Genomic DNA, 20,969 nt, shown 5'->3' on the forward strand with positions numbered 1-20,969 from the left:
CCCCCCCACCCCCCACCCCCCACCTGGGTGGCCTCCAGCAGCCTCCTGGGCTCCCCCTCCACATGCAGCCGGTCAGCCAGGTCGGCAGCGGGCGTACGGCGCATAGGCGGGTCAACATCCGTCATCTGTAGGGGCGGAAGAAATGCGAATGTCTGTATGTGTGTGCGTGTATCTATATGTGTGTGTGTGTCTCGAAAAGGGTGGGGAAGAGGCCGTGCGAGGCGGGGCGGAATGGGATGCAAAGCCAGGTAAAACAACTGCCAAGCGAGCGAGCGCGGGAGGGAGGGAGGAAGGAAGGGGTAAGGGGAGAACATTGGCCGTTAGCTGCGCTGTGTTATGTCGTACATTGCTCCACTCGTCAAAGAGAGTCCGATTGGGAACACCCCTGTAGTGTGCTGTGCTGTGACCACTTCACACCCGCGGATCACCCAGCCACCCACCTCCCCACCCAGCGAAACCACGATACCCCCCTAGCTTCCGTACCCTCCCGTACGGCAACTGCCAGCTCCACAACCGGGCATGCCGGCAGCCACACCGTATCTGGGGCCGTGTCCGTCCCCCTCAACTCCCAACCAGCCTGGACGGGCGTTACCTGCCAGCCGTCATCAATAATCAGCAACTGGGGCGATACGCCGCCATCCTCCAGGCTGCTAAGGCCCTCAGCTAGCCCGCGTGCGGAGACGGTGCTGTAGAACGCGTCCCAGGTGCACCACCCGAAGCCATCCAGCGAAGCCGGCAGCACCTTGGCCCTGCGCGGGCGGGCACCTCCCGACAAGGCAGCTGCTGCAGCCACACCGCGATCCACGAGCTCGTATGGATCCCATGAAGCGGCGACGTAAAGCACCGAGCTCCATACAGAGCCCTTGACACCGGGTGCACCCGATTCAAGACGCAACACCAGCTCTCCATTAGCGCCCTCGGACTTCCTAAGTATGAAAAACAAAAAGCAAAAGCAAAGTACAAATTCATAGTGCGAGGAAGATTTGTCGCGTGTGATGACTTTAATCGGTTAGGTACTCCGAAACCAAACGTCCACAAGCGGTGAGTTACCGCATGATTTTAACCGGACGCCATGTCACAAAGAAAGCTCAGGTGGTTCGGGCACGTTCGCTTCAGAGGATTTCAATTCTGCACTGTGCGCTAAAACGACAAAGAGACATCACGAATGAAACACCCTTATCCAAGCGAAATGCAGCCTGGCACGGTAGATGCGAGTAAAAGGCCACGATTGGCCTTGCAGACGCCCGGCGGGCAATTGCCCCAAGCATTGGGTTTGTCGACGCCGGCATCTTCCGTGCTTCCTTCAGCTACATTTGACAGGTTTGTATACGAAGCAAAAGGGTCTCGCATGAGGGCAAGTGCGAAGGCCTGCGCGGAATTTCTTTGCGCAGGCTCTCGTGCATGCCTTCCGGCGACGGCCTCATGGATTATTTGCGTATTCGCGGCGGAAAGGTACAAGGACGAAGTTCCACTACTCATACTTCTCCTATGTAGATTTCAGCCATGTCCCTCTCTCGGCCAGATTAAGGAGCTGGAAGACGAGCTAGCTCAGGCTCGCAGCCGCTCGGAGAAGCTGCAGCAGGAGCTCGCCGATAAGAACGACCTGGTAGCAGTCCTGACAGCAGAAAACAAGGTCAGGCGCAGCTTGTACCTAGGCGACCGAAGACCTCCTCAACAGGACCTCTCGCCCCCCCTTCCCGCTTCGGCGCAGGCGCTGAAGGCAGCCGCAGCAGCCGTTCCGAGCGGCCCCTCTGCCCCCCTGAAGCACCTCCACAGGCAGCTCGACGAGCAGCTGCACAAGGCCCTGCTGCTGGAGCAGGACTTGGCAGCGGCTAAGCAGCGCGAGGTGCGCAACTCGCCTGGACACGATACAGCACGGGACCAGCAAAACGCGCCACCAAACAGCGGCGTACAGGCACACATAAGGCCCTGCGCATCCCCAACGCGCGCACTCGCCCGCCCACCCAGCGAGTGCATCCCCCCATGTGTGCAAAGCCCGTACGCAAGCACCCCGTGTTTCCAATTACCCTCTCCCGCCAACTCCAGGCCGTTTCGACTCAACGCCTGGCAATCCTGGAGTCCCTGCTGGCTGAGCAGCGGGGGGAGCAGGCCAAGATGTTGACGGAGGCAGAGGCGGCCGCAGCTAGGCTGCGGATGGAGATGGAGGCGGTTAGGACGGAGGCGCAGATGGCCTGTCGGAACGCCGAGCTGGCGGATCGCGCGGCTCAGCGGCGGGTGGAGACTGAGCGGGAGATCCTCAAGGTGGAGTCGTACCACCACCGAGAAGACGACCAGCCATTCACCAACCCACCGGAAGACGATGACGATGCCATTTTAGGCGATCTGGGTCCGACCTTTTGGGGACTTGGACTATGAATATTGAAATATTTAGTGTTGAGGGACATGTGTGTCTCGTCCAACGCTTTCTTACCCGTCTAGGGGGAAGGATTAAGTGTAACAACAAGGCTTCTTCCCAGTGGTCCCAGTGCCAACACGGCACGAGACGTTATCGCCCACGTCGGGTATGCACTTGCCTCTCCCCACGGTGGCGGACGGCCCCTCCCGCACCCACATGTTAGTAACATGACCCGCACATGCAATGACTGTCCCAGTACGCTTGCTTGTGTGTTTGTGGTAATGGTGGTGGTGGTGGCGATGGCCGGCACCGGTCGGGGGCGGTGGTTCGATCGGTGATATTTGTGATCTGCGCAGGTGACCCAGTCCCAGCTGGAGGAGGTCCGCAGCCAGGCGGCCAGCCTCAAGGCAGAGCTAGAACAAACCCGGAAACGGGCTGGCCGCTACGAGGCCGAAATGGCGGCTCTCCGCAGCAGCGCCCAGCACGTGCGGCTGCAGCTGCTAGAGGAGGAGCTGCGGACAGCCAGGGAGGCGCTGGCGGAGGCGGAGGCGCAGGTCGCGGCAGCTGCGGGCCCCGGTAGGCCCCGAGGCGACCGCCAGGTCGGGCCGCAGCTGCCGCTGCCGCTGGGCCAGATCAGCGGCACCGGGGGGGCTGGCACAGCCGGCGGCGGCACAGCCACCACGGCAACGGCGGTAGGGGCAGGTGCAGCCGGCGGAGGCGGAAGCGGGGCTGGCGGAGCGAGTGGTGACGCGGAGGCGGTAGGGGCGCTGCCTGAGGCCCTCCGTGCAGCCTGGCCCACACTCGTCAAGGTGGGATGAGGTGCTGGATCCCCTCACCGCCACCTTCACCTCCACCGCCACCTCCACCTAGCGACCCGCCACTCCGCTCACCGCAATCTGTATGTGCGTGTGCAGGTGGTGGGAGTGGCCCCCGGGCTCCCCCTGGCTACACAGACAGCGGAGGTGGCCCGGGCAGCGGCGGCCCTGGCGGAGGAGGCGGCAGACCTACGCGCCGCCGTCAAGGCGCAGGACGAATCACTGATGCGGCTGCGTGCCGCGGTGCGAGACACCTATCATATTTCACTGCTGCGCGCGCAGACTCGTCGGTATCCCCACTTATCCCCGAGTCACCCCACCTGAGTGCACCTTTGTACTACCCGCGGTATTCCCTCATTCCCCCATGAGGTCCCCATCTCGCCCGCAAGGAAGTATTCCTCAAGGAGGCTCCGAAGCTCAAACTTGTACCGCCTGACTTCGCAAAGACTTGACCAGGCTTGCTTCGCTCGTTCCTTCCTCCGCCCCTTTTTGTTGACTTGCTTTGCCCCGCCGCGTGTTCGTCTCCCCCCTCCACCTGGAGCCCCCCCTCCCCCCTCTGGGTGACTGTCCCTGGTGTCGCTCCCTCCCCTCCACCCCTACCCCACAACAGGCGAGCGGCTCGGAGGCCTATGCCGCAGAGCTGCAGTCCCAGCTCGCCGACCTACGCACTCGCCTGGAGCGCTCCCTCACAGCGGAGCGAGTGGCTGAGCGGCGGTCAGCGGCCATAGAGCAGGAGCGGGACGCGCTGAGGGCCGCACTGTCCCACCACTGCCCCACCACCAGCGGGGGGCCACACGGGGCCGCGGCGGCAAGTGGGCGGATAGAGCCGCCGCAACCCGGCTCGCTGAGCGGGCGGCTGCTGGCGGGGCAGCAGGCGGCGGCGATGGAGCAGCTGCAGAAGCTGAATGAGGCTTTGCAAAAGCAGGTCCGAGGGGAGAAAGCGGCAGGGGCTGCTCTCACCACCCCCCGGCGGCCCCCCGCTTCACTCATACGCGTCTTTCCTTCTCGTGGGGCCCCACCAGCCTCCTCGACCGATAGATACAACACGTGTAACGAAGGAGATGCCGAGTGAGGATTTGCAACTCCCTTTCTCCAACCGGGCTCTCCCTCCAGGGGGGAAAGAAGTAACAAGGGCATTATGCACACACCGCCCTCCACTCTCGCGTCCTCCCGACGGACTGCAAACTCCATATCCACTCTTGAGCCTCCCTCCGTGCGGTGTGCGGTCCCTTGGCTGCAACCCCCTCCCCACCCCTCCCCACCCCTCCACATCTGCTCCGTACACACGCACACACACACACACACACACACACACACTCTCTCTTAGGTGTCGGCCTTGCAGCTGGAGGTGGCTGCCAGCACCTCAGCCGCGGAGGCCCAGGCCCTGGCCGCCCGAGCCTCCACCGCCCGGGCCGAGGCGGCGGAACAGCGAGTCAAGCAGCTGGAGAAGGAGGCGGACGCCCTGGCCGGAGAGGTGGCATCGCTGCAGGCAAGGCGGCGCCCCGGGCGGCGACTGTTACCTCCACTGGGGCACTACTACCACCACCGCACATCATTACCATCCCACCCCAGGCAGCCACACACAGCCAACGCCTCTCCCTCTGAAGGACCGCCATCGAGCTGCTGCTCGGTGGAGGAAGGGGTGTGCGGGAAATACTACCTACCCCCGTACATACATACAGGACAACCAAACACTCACGCGGCTTTATGTTCATAGAGGCTCTAAAACTCCTACTCCCTCTAAAGAAGGGGGATAGGTACTTCCCTTCAGGAAAAGAGAAGGGGCCGCGGATGTCGGGACACTGGGCCATTCCCGGACGGCTCGCATCCGGACGGCGGTGTATCCATGCGCGTATTCCCTCACCGCCATAGGGCAGATGACGCTTCTGTTGTTATTGCTGCTGCTGCTGCTGTTTCGGGCCCTGACTGCACTGGCACACAAAGGAGCGACTGGGCCGCGGTGAGCTCATCCGCGGCGGTGGTGTGCGCGTGCTGCACCTGCGCCATAACCCGGAGCTGGCGGCCCGACAGGAGGCGCGTGAGGCGGCAGTGACCCGCCTGGCCGCGGAGAACGACGCGCTCCGGAACCAGGTGGCTGAGCTGGAGGCAGCGCTGCAGCGGGCGAACACTCAGCAGCAGTCGCAGCCGCCGCCCGTCCCGTCCGGTCCCGCGGACGAGAACGTGGAGGTGGTCGCTGCGCAAGGTCAGTTGAGCAAGTCTAGGGACTCCCAACCCGCCCCTTTGATCTGGGTGCTGGGGCTACTAGCATCCTGGCTGGCTAGCAGCTTGCGCGAAGGGCGTGGTGGTGCTTCTGAAGTCCTTTGGGAAGTAGTCTGGGGATGTAGCGCGGCTCCTTCTTGCGGAGTCTTCGCCGTACATCTGCATGCTGTGATCCCCTCGTTCTACCTGCCCCCCCCCCTCCCCAGGGGCCCGAGCAGCTCCGCCGCCGCCGCAGCCCCCCGCTATCCCGGGCCCCGCGCTCGGTGGCGGTGTGGCCATCGCAGTGAAAGACGCGGAGATCACGGTGCTGCGGCGCAAGGTGGACGAGTGCGAGAAGGCCATGAGCCGCTTGAAGCTGGTCTTCAAAGAGCGAATCACGGTCTTTAGGTGTGTGTATTTGGGGGGGGGGGAGGGGGAGAGGGATGTTGGGGGGACCGGACTGCCGCGAGAGGCTGACCGGAAGGCCGCTCCCGCCCCCTGGCCCCGCTGGGTGGGTGGGTGTTATTAAACCACCCGTAGGACGGGGACTTGGCCTTGCAGCGCGGATGCGCCCCTTCTTGATATGCGCCCTCCCTTCCTCGGCGAAGTTGAGTTATGTTGGGAGGTGGGGTCTGCTGCTGCGACTTGTTTTGCTTCTAGCCGACCCCCCGGCTCGGTCGCCCCCTCCCCCGGGTGGGTGGGTGGGGCTGCAGGGAGGCCTGCTACAGCCTGTTCGGTTACCGGGTGGATGTGACTGCGGAGGCCACCGCGGCTGCGGAGGCTGCGGGCGCACCCACCACCTTCACTCTGAAGCCGCAGCACGCGGACGACCCGGCAGCGCTGCTCGTGTTCAGGTAGGGGACCGGAGCGGGTGTTGGCGAGCCATAAAAGGGGCCCAGAAGAGGTGGGACAAGGACTTGACCAGTGGGAAAGGATGGAGGCATAGATAGATAGATAGATCCGCTCCTCAAGTGGGGAGCTAGCCATCTAGCACATCTCTCCCGTCCGCCATGCTACCTCCTCTATCCATAGAGGCATACACACACACACGCGCGTAAGACCGGCCCCACCTCGGCCGCGGCAGGTACACGGGCGGTGGTCGGATGGAACTGGTTCCCAACACCTTCACACGGGAGCGGCTGGCGCGGGAGGTGGAGACCTTTGTGCGCAAGTTCAACTGCATACCCGCACTCACCGCCAACCTGACCATGGACAACTTTCAGAAGCAAACGCAGTGCTGAGGCCGAGTGGGGAGTTCCGCGGGGAAAAGTGTGTGGGGGGTGGCGGGGGGGTGAGAAACGGTGGGTTTCGACCCCTTTCCGGGGCAGCCTTCGCGAGGTGTTCCCGTCCGCGATGTTCCCGGAGGGGACAGCGTGGGGGCGGAAGGGGTCCTGGTATCCTGCACGACTGTAATGTACGACAGCAACGTGTTCGTCTTCTTCGTCACTGCGCCATGTCGTACATGATATGCGATGCGTAGGTGGGTGTGTGCGGCCCAACTGATATGCGATGCGGGCACTCAGGTGGGGTGGGGGGCAGCACCCTGGGGGGGGGACCTCGCAGTGGCCCGGGGGAGGAGGAGGACATTGCCCGGCGGCAGGGCGAGGTGGGGACACACGACGCGAATCACTTCCTCCCGAGCGAAGAGGCGGCGCATCAGGGTGACATTGGCCGTAGAGGGGCGTGTGGTGGTGCGAGGGAAGGTGGTGCACATGAGGCCACTGGACTCACGCTCGGGTGGGAGGGGCGGTGAGGGAGGGGAAGGGCGGTGCGAGGGGGGTGGGGAGGGTCTCTGGTAGTGAAGGTGATGGTGGAGAACCCTGAAAGGATATGGCCGTACAGTACACCAACTGACAACTGTCTGACTGTGGAATACAGGATACAGGAATACATGGATGGATGGATGACCTCGGTGGTGGGTGATGTACGCGCTTGCGGAGGGCGGGGTGGAAGTGGTGATGGCGGTGCAGGTTGAAAGTGTGTTCTAGACGAGACGTGTGCAAACCATTCGGAGGTGGGTGTTATTCAACAGCCTGCCGCTAGTACGCAGTAGCAAGTGGGTAGCAAACGGAGGTGACGTCACAGCCTTCGCAGATGACACAGCGCACGCAGATGACTCAAGTCGAGCACAGTCGTACATGGCCGTCGTCACGTGTCAGTGGTGGGTGCGGACGTGTGCGGACGTGTTCGTGTGCCCGCAGGCACCAGGTGGAAACGGTGTCGTTTCCGGGAAGGAGACGTCACACACGTGAGCGCGCGCGTGTGTATGTATGTATGTATGTATGTATGTATGTGTGAGACGATCGTATGCTAGAAGACAACGTGGTTTGTAACAACGATAGTCGTCCTTAGTTGTCCCTTACCGTGTAGCCGATGTAGGAAATATCGGTTAGCAGCTCAAGAGGCACTTTGACCGTATTCACGTCACTGGATGGGCTATACCGTGTTGTATACGGTGGTCGGACTGTCAAGGGCACTGGTCGTCAGAGCTAGAACGTCCGAAGTCGCCGTCAGGGATCACCCCACACTGCGCCCAGTGCCGGTGGGGTGGGCGGTGGGACGCGGGGCGCCTCGCGCAGCTTCACTGCCACGCGGTACCACCTCGCCCACCACCACCACCACCACCACCACCACCGCCCGCACCGGCCTTGGTATTGGCGTCCGGCCAGATGAGGTTACCCGCTCTAGGGGCTTTCGACTTCAACTTCTCATTCAATTGAGGATGAGCCCCCTCCCGCACCTCTCGCTGTGTGCGGCCCTCTGTATATGTGTGTGTGTGTGTGTGTGCATCTAATCCTAACTAGCTACGCCCGACGCATGTGCGGTCGGTGTCGTCCAAAAGCAGTTTCCCTGCGGGGCCGTTTCTTTTCTCCCGGGGGAAGTTCGGTCACTCCTACCTGGGGGAGGGCAGGAGGCCCCACCCGCATACCCGGGCCCCTTACCCGCCGCCTCCCGTGCTGTGCTGGCCCCCAACAGGACGGTGCGGGCCCTTCAGTTGCTCTCCATACCCCTCCCCCCTCCCCCCACTGCACCGGTATTACCCCGGGCCCCCCCCCCCGAGCACCGTCTTTCCCCCCTGGCTGCCTGGCCGCCCGGGGGCCTCGACTGAGCGGGGGAGCTAACTCCGGCGCTTGCGCTCCGATTTCTGGGGCATTCCTCCGACCTCCCGCCGTCGCTCGTCCCCCCGTCCCACATTTCCAGCAGTTTTCCCCGTTTCGTCGTTATCCAGCGCTAATAGACTCCTCATCAGGTCCCGGGCCCGGTCGCCTCCGCTCACTTTCTAGCTCACTGGTTCTCTCCGCTTCCCCCCCCCCCCCGCCCGCCCGCCCCACCCCCCAACCCACCCACATCACATCCATTCCCCCCTCGGGTCCCCCCGCCTGGCAACACCCCTCAAATCGCACATCGGACCCAAAACTCACTTTGCCGGCGGTCTCAGGGTGCCCCGGAAGTCCCCGTCGATGAGCGGCAGCAGCACCACGTAAGGCCCCGCAGCGGCCATCTCCGCCAGCAGGAACTGCGTCTCGGGCGGCAGAGCCCAGCTGGCGGTGCGCCATTCGGGGGTCATCCACCACAGCTTGTTGCGAGCACATGCCAGGAGGCGCTTGAAGTTGAGCTGGGGCGGGATAGAATGACGGAGGCGAAGATGGCGGTGGCGGTGGGCGAGCTTATGCTTTTTCCTATGCTTTTCAAAGCGAGTTCAACGACGGCATCAAAACGCGGCTGTACTGTGTTTAGGGGCAACCGCGCCCTCCCTTTCCGCGCCACCAGCCCCCCCCTGTTCCGCTCACGTCCCCATCCTGGACGCCCCAACTCCAACAGGTTGGCCGCCCGTCCGCACCCCCATCCAACCTCACCTGGCCGATCACCACATCCAGCATGTCCGTGGGCCCCACCGGGCTGGTCAACCCCAGCACCACACCGCCCCCGTGGGAGGCGTCTTGGTTGGCAGCCGCATTCTTATGGAGCATGTCCAATACCACCTGCAACAACGACAACAATAACAGCAGTGGCAGTGACAGCCGCATCATCGTCCGCGGTGTGTGTACAGTGCAGCGCAGTGCAGTGCAGCACATGTACACGACCCGTCTGGCCCCGTCAGCCACCTGCACGGTGTCACCTGCTGTCTGGTCACCTGCGCGCCCACACGAGGAGGGGGCCCCACGCTGAGTCCTAAGGAGCATCGGAACGAGCAGCACCCCCATCGCGACAGCCAGCATCATCCCCTCCCCCACCAACCCTGTCTGCCTCGACCGTACCCGCGCCGGACATCCGTACGCCTGCCGGACAGGACTAGACGGGTCAGGTACGGTGCCTACCAGGAACCGATATGCCTGGGCCCACTTTCTCACTCGCCCATTGCGCTGCCGAACCCCTACCACTCCGCGTACGGCAACCAACCGCCATTTCGCCGGGTCAACACCCGGCGAAATGGCTGTTGGTCGCCTCCGTGGGGTTCGACAACACGGGAACACCGGCCCCGGAAAGGAAACCCGCCCCGCCCCCCACCCCGCCCCACTGGGAAATAAGCCCACTGGGAGGCGGGAAGGGAAGTCTCCTGGCGGCCGCAATCTAGTTGACAGCAGGACACAATACAACCTCACAAATGCGTCTTCAGCCCTCCCATACCCTGCCAAGCTCCGCCCAAAGCCCCTTCCTGGACTCCCCCCTTATGTGGCTGCAACGGCTGTGGCTAAGCAGCTGCGGAACAGCTGCAGAAGGCGCAAGGACGTCCTTCACTTTCACCGCGTCATGTCGACAGCCGACTGCCCCTCCGTAGGCACTGCGTGTCAGAAACGTACACTCATGCCTCTCTTCCCTCGCCTTCCCCCCTTCCAACGCGACCCAACGCGCCACAGCGATGCCCACTGCTCACCGTGTAATCCAGATCTGGAGCCACCACGGCCCCGGAGGAAACACTCAACGAAATGCAAGACGGCGAAACGGGTCCAGCCGCGAGTTGCTGGGGCTGCTGCGGCAGCTGCTGCTGCTGTTGCTGCATCGCGGTGCCCACTCCAGCAGCTGCCGACGCGGTGGCCACTGCCTGCTGCGCCTCTGGACCCCGAAGAGAGCCCCCCATCACCACCATGTTGTTGTTGTGGCGCCCACTGCCACTTCCGGAGGATGCTGCTGCTGCTACTGACCACACTGGGGTGTCATGTCAGGGAGGGTGAACATCATCATCGGCGAGGTGGGAAGGTAGGGAGGATCAATGGTTGGTGGGGCCTAAGCGGGCACGTGGACATAGGTGGAGGCACGCTGTGATGTACGGCACGACAGCAGGCAATGCAACCGAGATAGCAACGAGATGCAGCCCCATGAGGAGGGACGAGCTGCTGCGGGTGCGGGTGCGGGTACGGGTGCGGGTACAGCTAGCTATGGGTCGTCGACATAATGGAATTCTTGGTCGGCCTGCGGAATCCGAAGTTGAAGGAATGCGGAAGACCTGCATCTGGTCTCCCGGACTGGGTCCCCACTGTATCCGGTGGAACGGTGGAACCAGAGGTGCCTTGGTGGGGCCCAACTTGGTGACTTGGACGACTGCGGGATATCGCTGTATGGGTAAGTGGGTAGCTTACGCATCCATTCGTACATTGTTGCCCTGTCACGTAGGACCTCTGAAACTCTGATTCGCGCGGACTGCAAAACCACCAGTGAAGGCAGCTAGCAGCTGGTAAGCTGGGTCAAGATAATCACATACGGGGATAACACAGACGGGGATTGCTGCCGTGCAAGCATAATGTACCAAAGTGATGCCCGAAGGCAGCCACGAAACGCGGGCTGCGTTTCGGGTTCACCATTCCGTTTCGGGGCCCCTTCCGTTATAACTCTCACGTTTCAGGAGCCCGTTCCCCAACGCCTTCCGCACCTCTGCTGGTCAGCTGGAAGAACTGGTGTGACTTGAGGCGGCTTTTGATACCGAGTTGCGCCTGTCTGACGGGTCGATGCGACAGTGACGCAGACGCCCCGGGCAGCAGCAACACCCTCGCTTGGAGGCTGCGAAAGCAAAGTCCAATGCACGGTCACGTTGAACGGAGCAAGTAGCCGGGCCGGCTGAGGTCACGCAGCTGCTAGGTTCCCACCCAATGTGAGCAAGGGCGTTTGCAGGCTTGAAGACGCAAGAGTTCCAAGCTCGGTATTGTCTTTAGGAATCTCTCAGAACGTAATGTGTATGTGGGTGCCACATTTCATGAACCCAGCCGTCATAATGACGTTCCAAAGCAACTCGCACGACCCGGGCAACCACCCTTTGGGCAGGACCCCAACGCAACCACTAACAGCGCCAAGTAATTCCTGTCAATGTTTAAGATGTTTAACTATGCTCGCTGGTGTTGCGCTTGCTTAATTCCGACCCGTGGGCAGCAAAAGTTCGTTATCCACCAAATACAGCTTACCTCGTTTGTGATGATCCCAAGCTCCACTGGTGTATGCCTTTGCCTACACCAATAGCGCTCCAGTTTGATTGCAGCTGCATTTAGGTTGGCTTGGCTTGCCACAAGCCCGGTTGCCCTATCTCATCACCGTAATCAATCGATCGGCAATTAAGGCAAATGTAAAATGCACTAGACTATGTACGGAGTCACTGTCCAGGACCAATTGGGCGTTGCAACGACTGTCTTAAACGGGCCTGCGGCTGCAAGGGCTTGGTCCTTTGTCGACACAAACCAGCAGATTTTTGGGTTGTCTATAGATTTGACGATATGCTGCACTTACAAACTGCGTATTGTAGGACGGCATGCAGGTTTCCCATGGTACATGATGTCAGCCTGCCGTAGGCGATTTCGGTTACCACCGAACACTTCCTGACATCCTGAATCCTATGCATTTTCTTTTCACGTGTTATGAGTTGATCACCACTCTAAATTTATCAACAAAAGACATGTGCATTGTTTCTGTGCCTTAAAAGTCGTTTACGTACAAGTGCCCGAGATAGTCACGGACTTTTGGAAATAAACGGAGAAGGTTCTCAATTATTTTTCACAAAAATATGTGCTCCTAGGATTGCGAGCCTGAGGGGCAAGGGCGCGCAAGGGCCGCGCGTCGCGACGCCAGAAGCCCCGAGTTAGGAGTCATGCAGCAGCAAGGGCAAGCTCATGGCGTCAATCCCGTATGGTTAGCACAGAGCAGGCTGCGGCGACGAAAGTTTGACTCTTGCATCGAGCTATGCACCGGCATTTTAGAGAAGAATCCATACGACCAGGTATGCCGACGTAGGGGACGGGCTTTGCTTCCTCTCATGCCTGGACGATGCTCTTACAGACATCACGACCGTACACATGCGCTTAAGCTTCGGCTTCTGGACTTCTTGTCGCAACTAGGCGGTATGGTACCTTAAGACACGGGCTCTGACATTGAAGAACTGGATCGATGACCTGGAGATCGAGGAGGAGGTAAGCTGGTCGCCGGCAGAAATGGTAGTTGGGGACTCACGTCTCTAGGCACGAGAAGGTCTTGTTTAGCGCCACCGTCCACATCGCGAGCACTTCCCCTCCACGCCACCCATGATCCTGGCCTCGTGCGCCACCACATGCAACGACTCCGCCGTAGTCGCGCGCACAAAGCCTGGGTTTTGCCAACGCATCCTTGCGTACAGGATGCTGCTAGTGAGCCCTCGCACTCAATTACTGGTAGACAGGGACGAAGAGATCAAGTTCATGTGTCTGGTCGCCAGGCTCGGCCATACCCCCCTCCCCACCATCCAGGCTCGGCCATGCCTCCACCAAACCCCCACAACCACCATCCACAACTATTTCCATTGTTGATTAATACGACTACATGGGAACCCCCATGACACGCGCGGCAATTGGAACAGCGGATGCCTGCATGCCTGTATTCACTCTTACCTTGGTTACGCCACCTGATTGATGCACGTCCCCCTCCACCCGCCCTCTCCACCCTCAGGGTGTTGCAGATGTGCTCATGGACGAGCACCAGGTGGCTCAGGTGCCCCGCCCAGGTACCTCCCTGTCAAGACCTCTCACCAGCGCCTCCGGATCGGTGAGGGGGGCAGGCAGGCAGGCAGGGGGGAAGGGAGGGCCGCGAGGGATGGAGGGAAGGAGCCGCCAAGGCTCCTCAATGGTCGGCGCCCCGATCATTCTGGGGCCTTGGGGTGGGTTGAGGGACTACACTCGGTCGGAGGGGGACACGTGTCCTCCTGGGTCACTGGGTCCGAGGGGTGGCACTGGACGGACAGGGCAGGTAACCGGGTGGGGCGGTGAGGCAGCACAGCCGGAGACAGGGGAGGGGGAAGAATGAAACGAAGCCGTTGTGTCTTGTGTGTCCGATTTGGGTCCGCGTGGTTCCGTCCCCTTAGTCAAGCAGTGCAGTGTGGCCCTCTGTGAGTGTGCGTGGAGGTGGAGGTGGTCCGAGGTCCGCCGTCAGGGCGGTAGCCTGTCTCGCTGCCTCCGCCTCGCTGGTGTAGCAGCTGTAGAAGTACGGCGCACATGTCTGTAAATATGCGCTAACGCGCTCCGACAGCAACTTAAGAGGCCTTTTCAGCGGCCAGCCACTACAACCGGGTAAATCCGTCTCTCTCCCTCCCTCTTGCCGACCTGACTGCTGACTCACCGATATTGCGATGTGGTGCTGGGGCCTCTGGGTTACTAGGGCCCAGGTGTGGACTGCGTGACTTGTATGTGCCGATTTGTTGCCTGTCTGGAACAGCTCAAAGACGACCCCAAAGGGCCCTGAAGCCCTCAAGTTGCCCGGATGTGTTGAGGGGTGATCCGCTGGTAACTGTGGTCGGCTTGCATTTGTACCTTGCGTGGGCCACCTCTTGACGGACTTCCAGGCCTTACAACCTAAGCAGCCATTCATTACCCCCATACTGCACAACCAACCCCCCAATGATGTTTCCGGGTGTTGATTTCCCTTCCCCACGTAAACCCCGACCCGCCCCTGTGACCAGGGCTCCATTACCTTTGCCTTGTCCCCCTCTCCTCCTCCCCCGCCCCTCTCCCCCCTTCCAGGGTGCCCCCAGCCAGGCAGTGCGCCCCATGACTGGCAGTGGGCGGCCACTGACTGGCTTTGCTCGCCCCGGCACCAGCAGCCGCCCCACCACCTCCGCATCGGGCAGGGCGGGAACTGCCAGTCTGCAGCAGGCGCTGAGGACCGCAAAGCCAGGGACGGCTCGCCCAGTGACGACATCGGGCAGGTGGGGGGCTGCGCGCGGGTGTGGGGCCGGGGGGGTTTGTGGGGGGGGCTGCCGTCTGGGGGTCGGGGTGTTCCAGGGACAGGGGGGTTGGAACAGCCTTGCAACGGCCTTTGTTAGGAACACTCAGTAAGGGACCGGACACAGGCCCCAGGTGCATCGCATGCAGGGGCTCAGTTGCGGCCCCTCCTTCTATCTCGCCCCCCTGAGCCCCGGCCGGCCCCGTCCTGGGCCTCCCCCTCCTCCACCCCCCACCCCCCAGGTTCATTCGTTTGGGCACCGCCAGCCTGGCCTCCGAGCCGGGTGGCCCCTTCATCAATGTGGATCGACTGGACTTGCGCAAGTACGCCGCCAGACCCCTACTGGCCCGAGTGCTGTGTGACTACCTCATCTACACGGAGCACAACATGAAGAGGGCGCTGGAGCTGTGTGCTCTAGCGACGCAGGTGGCGGAGTATCAGGTGATGGTGATGGAGCGGCGCAAGGGGGCTTGCGGCCGGGGGGCCGGGGAGGAAGTCGTGACCAGGGTGCGACAGTCCGATCGGGTCCCGACAGGAATGGCACTTGTGCTGAAAATCCCGACAGGCTTTGAAAAATGCTTTCGGGCGGACCCGACGAAAAAAGGGGAAAATGCCAAACGGCCATCGGGAGCCCCCGACGGGGCCCGGAGGGCTCCCGTCGGGGGACCCGACAGGGTTAGGGGCGCTAGGACCGCCCGATCGGGTGCCGTGGGTCGTCGGTTGGCCCTTCGGCGACGGACAGCTACAGCGATACATAATGGCATTAAGAATATAACTGGATGGAAATATGTAATGTAGTGGTAGCATTCGTTCACTTCGTTGCCTCTTCTTCTTTATCCTTTGACTCTGCTGTACAGGGATCCATGCTTGGATACATAAGCGAAGGGCACACTACCTTATCTCGACCTTATTGACAATTAATACAAAGACCATATGCAGCTTTACATAACCCTTTCGAACGTTTGCTGCCTCGTCCTGTAAGGGTCTCCGTGAAGAGCTCGGGTTGCGATGCTCACAGGCAGACGTGCTGGCGTGCATGTGTTGCTGTGTGTGTGTGTGTGTGTGTGTGTGTGTGTTCGTGCATATCAGAACTGTGAACTGCAAACTGAGAACTGGAAACTGCGCATATAAAATACGAATAAATGTAATTTCAAGCGGCACACAGCGAAATTTCGTTCTTGCGTCACCCGACAGGTTTTGGGATGGACTATCGGGGCACCCGACAGAAATTGAAAGATATGCAAAAACGCTATCGGGTGGGGCCGACGGGCATGGGAAGGGGAAAACCGGCAACCCGACCATTTCAGGAAGGTCCTGTCCAACCCTGGTCGGGACGCAAGCAGCGTGCTTAAGGGATATGAATTCGATACGGATTTGCGTGTCGTGAGCCCTCGTCCTGACCCTCCCCACCCTGCTTCCCGTTCCTGCCCTGCCTCCAGGACTGGTGGTGGAAGGCCCGGCTGGGAAAGTGCTACTACCAGTTGGGGCTGTTGCGGGATGCGGAGCGGCAGTTCAAGAGCGCACTAGGTCAGGGGCAGTCAGCAGTCGCAGCAGGGGCCGGGGGGCTTGGAGGGGTGGGGGGCCAAGGAGCAGCGGGTTTGGGCCCAACGGCTAACGGTCTCAACGGTGGAGCCGTTATGATCAGCTGCGTGCAGGAGTTGTGTAAGATATACCTGAGGATGGACCAGGTATGGGGGTGGGGGATGGGATGTATGTGTGGGTGGGTAGCGGGATTTGAGGTGTGGAGGTAGGGACGAGCAAACCCCAGTGGTGGGGGTTAGGGTGGCGGTTCGGACATCGGAGGGGGGAAGCGGGGGGATCAAAAAGGGGCCAGGTCTCAAGGTTCTCAAGGAGCATCAGGTGGGTGCTCTGCAATGATGAGGGTCAGGTGCAGGAGGTCTGCTGATCATGCGTGAAGGTGGGTAATGGGCAGCAAGATCACACACCGCCAACTCTCTCCCCCTTCTCCCACATCCCCCATACCCGCGATTGGGGTAACGTCTGGGTTCGTTTGTGTGAGCATCTCCCTAAGACCTCCCTTTCCCCCTTCCCCAAGCCCAATACGGCTTTGGAGCACTACACCTCGGCCCTGGGGGCCCATCCTGGGGACTCGTCTCTGCTGCTGGGCGTGGCCAGGGTGTACGACGCACTGGGCGACGCGGAGAAGGCGGTGTCCTTTTACAAGAACGTGTTGTTCCATGATGCGTCTAATGTGGAGGCGATCGCATGTCTGGCAGCACATCACTTCTACACAGACCAGCCGGAAATCGCCCTGCGGTGAGAGAGAGCGGGAGCACGGATGGGGGGTGGGGGTGGGTAAACTTATTGAGATGGGAGATTGAACGAGTTCCTAGGGGGGTTGATGAGTGTCTGTCCAAGGGGTCCAGGGTACGTTGAGGCTGGAGGGTGGGTGGCCGCGTGCAGACGGACGGACGGACAGCTACACACGCACGATACCCGATTTGGCTATCTGTACCACATTTGATACTTTTTAACGCTATAGATAACAAAAGAAATTTAATGTATTTGTGTTACACCTCCTTGCTAAGTTGCGTCAACCTAAAAAGGTCTGTGGAGAGCCCGTACGGGCCTGTACGGCGGGGTCCACGGGCCGTACAAGGGCTGCATTCTGTCGTAATGACCCGCACAACCCCGCTCGGTGTTTATCTGCACTTGAGTATCTTTTGTCTTCATCTACCATTACCCCTTTCCTAACCCTTCCCCTTGCTTCCGTTCAATCTCTCCCCTCCCCGCCCCGCCCATTCCCCCTACTTCCAGCTACTACCGACGGCTGTTGCAAATGGGCGTCACCAATGCGGAGTTGTGGAACAATTTGGGACTGTGTTGCTTCTATGCCTCACAAGTGAGTGGGGGTGGGTGGGATGGCAGGGGCCCAGGGAGGGCACAGGGTACCGAACTGCACGGCACACACGCGCGTGTGTATGTGCTAGGAACATCGCACACGTATGTGTGGGGCAGGTGGTGGTGGTGGTGGTGCTAGGGTGGAGGCTTGGTTGAGGTTCGATACCCAGTTGCGGTGGTGTCCTAGCAGCCTGCACTGGTGGTGTTATTCCGACCCCTCTTGGCCCCTACTTGCAACCTTTCCCGTTGTGTCTCTCCCCATTGGCCGCCGCCTAGTAAAGACAATGAAACACCACATCCCCCTAGCCCCCACCCCGCCACACTGTCTTCTGTGAGGACGCTCACACAAACGGATAACGTGCGGCAACGGAGCTAGCTGACAAGGACAGCAGACAAGAACACCTAAAGCCCGGTCGTCCAAAGCAATGCCAAAGAGGGAATCCCTGCAAGCGCAACCTCTAAAATGCGGCAAAGAACAGCAGCGAAGAACTCCGTGAAAAAACAGGACCGTGACAAGCAGGAAGAGAAAAACAGGCGGAACCCGAGCCCTCCCTAGGACAAACTAGGGAGGGGGCAGCTGACACCCAAGGCCCTCAGCTCAGCGATATCCAGCCCAAAGAATAAAGCATAAAACCAACCGCCACGCAAGAAGCTCAGCCGGTTGGAACAACCCCTCCTACCCCACCGACCCCAAAGAAGTAAACAGGCAAGCAAGATGGTGCAAGATACACACCTGGCCGTCAAGCAAGGCCAGGAACAGCAGGGCTGACCGACAGACGTCCGTAGCCAAGCACCCTACAGTAAGACCCAAAGTCGAAAATGTACATCGAGGGCAGTCAATTAGCGGAGTACAGTCCAAACAGAGCAGCTGAGCAGGAGTGTACAGAAGTGCGCGGTAACACGGACCGCCCAGTCGGATGTCATCGCACTGCTCATCAGGCGCCTTGTAAGCTACGAGGCGGCACCCCGGTTTCCATTTAGATTCGCCACATAACCTGAAGCCAACCATGCCTTAACTTTACCTCTCATGTGCCCTGCCTTACCCTGTCCTACCCATCAGTACGACATGTGTCTGGGCTGCTTTGACCGCGCGCTATCCCTGGCGGACGATAACACCCTTCCGGACGTGTGGTACAACATTGGCCAGACTGCAGTGGGCATTGGGGACCTGGCTCTGGCCTACCAGGCATTCAAGGTGCGAAGAAGGGTCCACCACGTCCAGCAGCAGCAGCACCACCTGCTGGCTTCTGCGCACTTGTCGCTGGGCTGTAGTGTGTAGTTAATCTCTTGGTATTCACGCTTTCCTGTTCACCTGCCCAGGCGCCGCTCATGCTTCGTGCCTGTGTCATCCCCTCCCACATGTTCCCGTGTTGCCTTCCCTGCGTGTCTCTGACCCCCTAACTAACCCCCGTCTGTGGCCCCTGGCCCCCTGCCCCCAGATTGCCATCAGCCTCAACCCGAATCACGCTGAGGCGTTCAACAACTTGGGAGTGCTGGAGTACCGCAAGGGCAACGATGACTCGGCTGCGGCACTCTTCCGGTGAGGGCGGATGGGGGCCAGTGTACATACGTGCTGTGCCACTTAGTGGCTGGCAATGTGCTGGATGCCCTGAAGACAAGCCACCAACCTTTTCCTTTTCTGTGTATGCCGATGGCCCCGTTCCCTCTTGCCCATGACCCCGCTTGCCTCTTATCTATCCTTTTGTACCGGTGTTTATCCGCCTCCCTGCTCTTCCCTGGTCTTACACATCTCCGCTTTTCTGGCACATACCCACGTTTCTGTGTTTGGGCATCCATCCCTCGGAGTGATCTCTTGCGGGTCCATTGCTCGCTCCAGCTTCCATGGTAGCAGCTGCCGTGCAGTGTGCTCACAACGGTTACGCATTTGCAACGGTCCTGCCATGGAACGGCCTTGGAAAGGTTTGTTCATTTGGAGAGGAGTGCTGGCCTGGCCAGTGAGATGGCGCACTCTCAACCCTGCGGTGTGCCAATCCGGTCTGCGTTGTCTAGGACTAAGTAGAAGCTGCGTCAAAACACAAGGGCTTTCGTGAGACACATACGACACATTTAAATGTGATTTCCCCTTCAAACTGCGTGTGCATGTTTGGCTTCAGCTCCGGGCAGCGTGAGGGCGGTCACGTGTTCGAGGTATTCTTCAATGGGGCGTTGCTGGCTTTCAAGGCTGGAGACTTCCAAGTCAGCTTCGAGCTTGTAAGGTTTGGGCGCGAGATGGGTTACATGGGTTACATGAAGCAAGGAGAGGGAACGTGATAGGTGGATGGTGGGGAAGGGTTGTGCGTGTTTTGAAAACAGCTGTTTATTATTACCAGGGAGGGGCTATAGTTAAATTATGGTTGGGGAGATGATGGTTGAGAGCACGGGCCAACAAGATGAGTTTCATGGCCACTTTGAGGGTGGGGGAGGAGGCTGGACGATGTGTGAAGACCAGCAAAGCGCCACGGACCCCCCTTGGGTCCTAGTACTGCTGTCACCATTCTCTGGTATATGAGTGCCGGTCACTTTCCAACACAATATAGATGGCACCCGGCTACTTGGATGCATCCTGGGCATATGTCCTGACTGATGCATGCCTGTGCACTCAGCCAGGATGTCCTTTTCTGATAAGGCAGGATATACACAACAGAAGATAATTCATGAGCGCTTTTTTCAATGGGGGAGGGACAGCAAACAGCTGTTTAAGCTGCAAGTGTTACACCCTGGTGTGGTTGTCTACTGCATCCAGTGAAGGAAGGGCATTTAACTCGAAAATAGATCGCGTCCTGGGCAGGCTCATTTTCTTCGATGGTCATGACATTACCTCCACCCCATCTCTGTAGCGCTGGCTTCTTGCTAACTTCGTGCACCCCACCCTTTTGCTGCAGGTCAACCAAGCCCTCCAGGCGTATCCTGAGCACACCGAATCCCATGAGCTACTTAAACAGCTTAAAGCTCACTTCACTATGTTATAAGATAAATGTGGTGCGGCAGCCCAACTGACAGATGCGTGGTCACGGCCGACTTTCACAACAGACTGTTTACTTCTTTGGGGTCGGAGGGACATTGAAGAAACGGTCCCATCCCAACATAAAGATAGAAAACTTTGATCGATATGTCATGTTGGATAATTTGTGGGGTCGTCGTAGTGAGGGCAAGTATCGGTTAACGTTCGATGGACTGTCAGTGAAGTCTCGGAGCGACGAGATCTCGGAATGTATGTGGTTGGCGACCCATCGTTTTTTCCGCCGGCGCTGGTACATAAGACAATGGTAGCGCAGGCATCTCTGCCTCATCTTCCAAGGAGCGGTATACTTCTTGGGAATCTCCAAAAGTCCTGCCGATGCTGTTATCATATTATCACATTGTAAATACTTCAAAAGATAACTGCTGCATTGCATCGAGCTATGAGCCAGTTCCCACCTCCCGCTTTTGGGCGCGGTGGGGGGACCAAATATGAATACTATGACGCACTTCCGCTACCCACTGACAAATATACTACCAACAGTTTCCAAAATTACACAATGATTATGCCCAATTAAGAGGATGCTGAGTACCAATTTCAAATGCCC

At 59.8% G+C, this 20,969-nt stretch overlaps 4 protein-coding genes across 4 annotated transcripts in view; 2 read left to right on the top strand and 2 right to left on the bottom strand.

Moving 5' to 3' along the window:
- Positions 1–854, bottom strand: part of VOLCADRAFT_100756 (uncharacterized protein) — a gene marked incomplete at both ends in the record, with an annotated part of 8,070 nt that extends 7,216 nt beyond the window's left edge. The window contains 3 exons of the mRNA XM_002959277.1: positions 24–56; positions 441–749; positions 796–854. Of these exons, the coding sequence (XP_002959323.1) occupies positions 24–56; positions 441–749; positions 796–854 (401 nt within the window). The remainder of the gene's footprint in view (positions 1–23; positions 57–440; positions 750–795) is intronic.
- A 494-nt stretch (positions 855–1,348) lies between these two features.
- VOLCADRAFT_100757 (uncharacterized protein) lies at positions 1,349–6,611 on the top strand (the record flags this gene model as incomplete). The annotated part of the gene is made up of 12 exons (XM_002959273.1): positions 1,349–1,452; positions 1,495–1,633; positions 1,712–1,846; positions 2,047–2,262; positions 2,713–3,165; positions 3,271–3,414; positions 3,782–4,096; positions 4,499–4,645; positions 5,116–5,374; positions 5,598–5,778; positions 6,084–6,224; positions 6,455–6,611. The coding sequence occupies 12 exons, from the start codon at positions 1,349–1,351 to the stop codon at positions 6,609–6,611; spliced, it is 2,391 nt and encodes a 796-aa protein (XP_002959319.1).
- Positions 6,612–7,718: 1,107 nt separating this feature from the next.
- VOLCADRAFT_100758 (uncharacterized protein) lies at positions 7,719–11,845 on the bottom strand (the record flags this gene model as incomplete). Its single annotated transcript, XM_002959278.1, has 6 exons — positions 7,719–7,806; positions 8,793–8,986; positions 9,228–9,353; positions 10,247–10,518; positions 11,240–11,367; positions 11,766–11,845. The coding sequence occupies 6 exons, from the start codon at positions 11,843–11,845 to the stop codon at positions 7,719–7,721; spliced, it is 888 nt and encodes a 295-aa protein (XP_002959324.1).
- A 376-nt stretch (positions 11,846–12,221) lies between these two features.
- On the top strand, positions 12,222–20,782 carry bbs8 (TRP protein for flagellar function). Its single transcript, XM_002959274.1, has 13 exons — positions 12,222–12,571; positions 12,690–12,761; positions 13,273–13,368; positions 14,340–14,524; positions 14,784–14,982; positions 15,981–16,085; positions 16,197–16,229; positions 16,598–16,818; positions 17,320–17,404; positions 18,464–18,598; positions 18,843–18,943; positions 19,518–19,614; positions 20,286–20,782. The coding sequence occupies exons 1-13, from the start codon at positions 12,443–12,445 to the stop codon at positions 20,370–20,372; spliced, it is 1,545 nt and encodes a 514-aa protein (XP_002959320.1). The 5' UTR covers positions 12,222–12,442; the 3' UTR covers positions 20,373–20,782.
- The last annotated feature ends 187 nt before the right edge of the window (positions 20,783–20,969 follow it).

Source organism: Volvox carteri (genome assembly GCF_000143455.1).
Source record: "Volvox carteri f. nagariensis unplaced genomic scaffold VOLCAscaffold_151, whole genome shotgun sequence".
NCBI classification, from domain to species: domain Eukaryota; kingdom Viridiplantae; phylum Chlorophyta; class Chlorophyceae; order Chlamydomonadales; family Volvocaceae; genus Volvox; species Volvox carteri.

Excerpts from the sequence above, each read along its gene's own strand:
- bbs8 (XM_002959274.1), top strand. The coding sequence starts at position 12,443 with ATGCAGCAGCAAGGGCAAGCTCATGGCGTCAATCCCGTATGGTTAGCA. Across the intron at positions 16,819-17,319 it reads CAGCCGGAAATCGCCCTGCG|CTACTACCGACGGCTGTTGC; the intron begins GTGAGAGAGAGC and ends CCCTACTTCCAG. Across the intron at positions 18,599-18,842 it reads TGGCCTACCAGGCATTCAAG|ATTGCCATCAGCCTCAACCC; the intron begins GTGCGAAGAAGG and ends CCCTGCCCCCAG.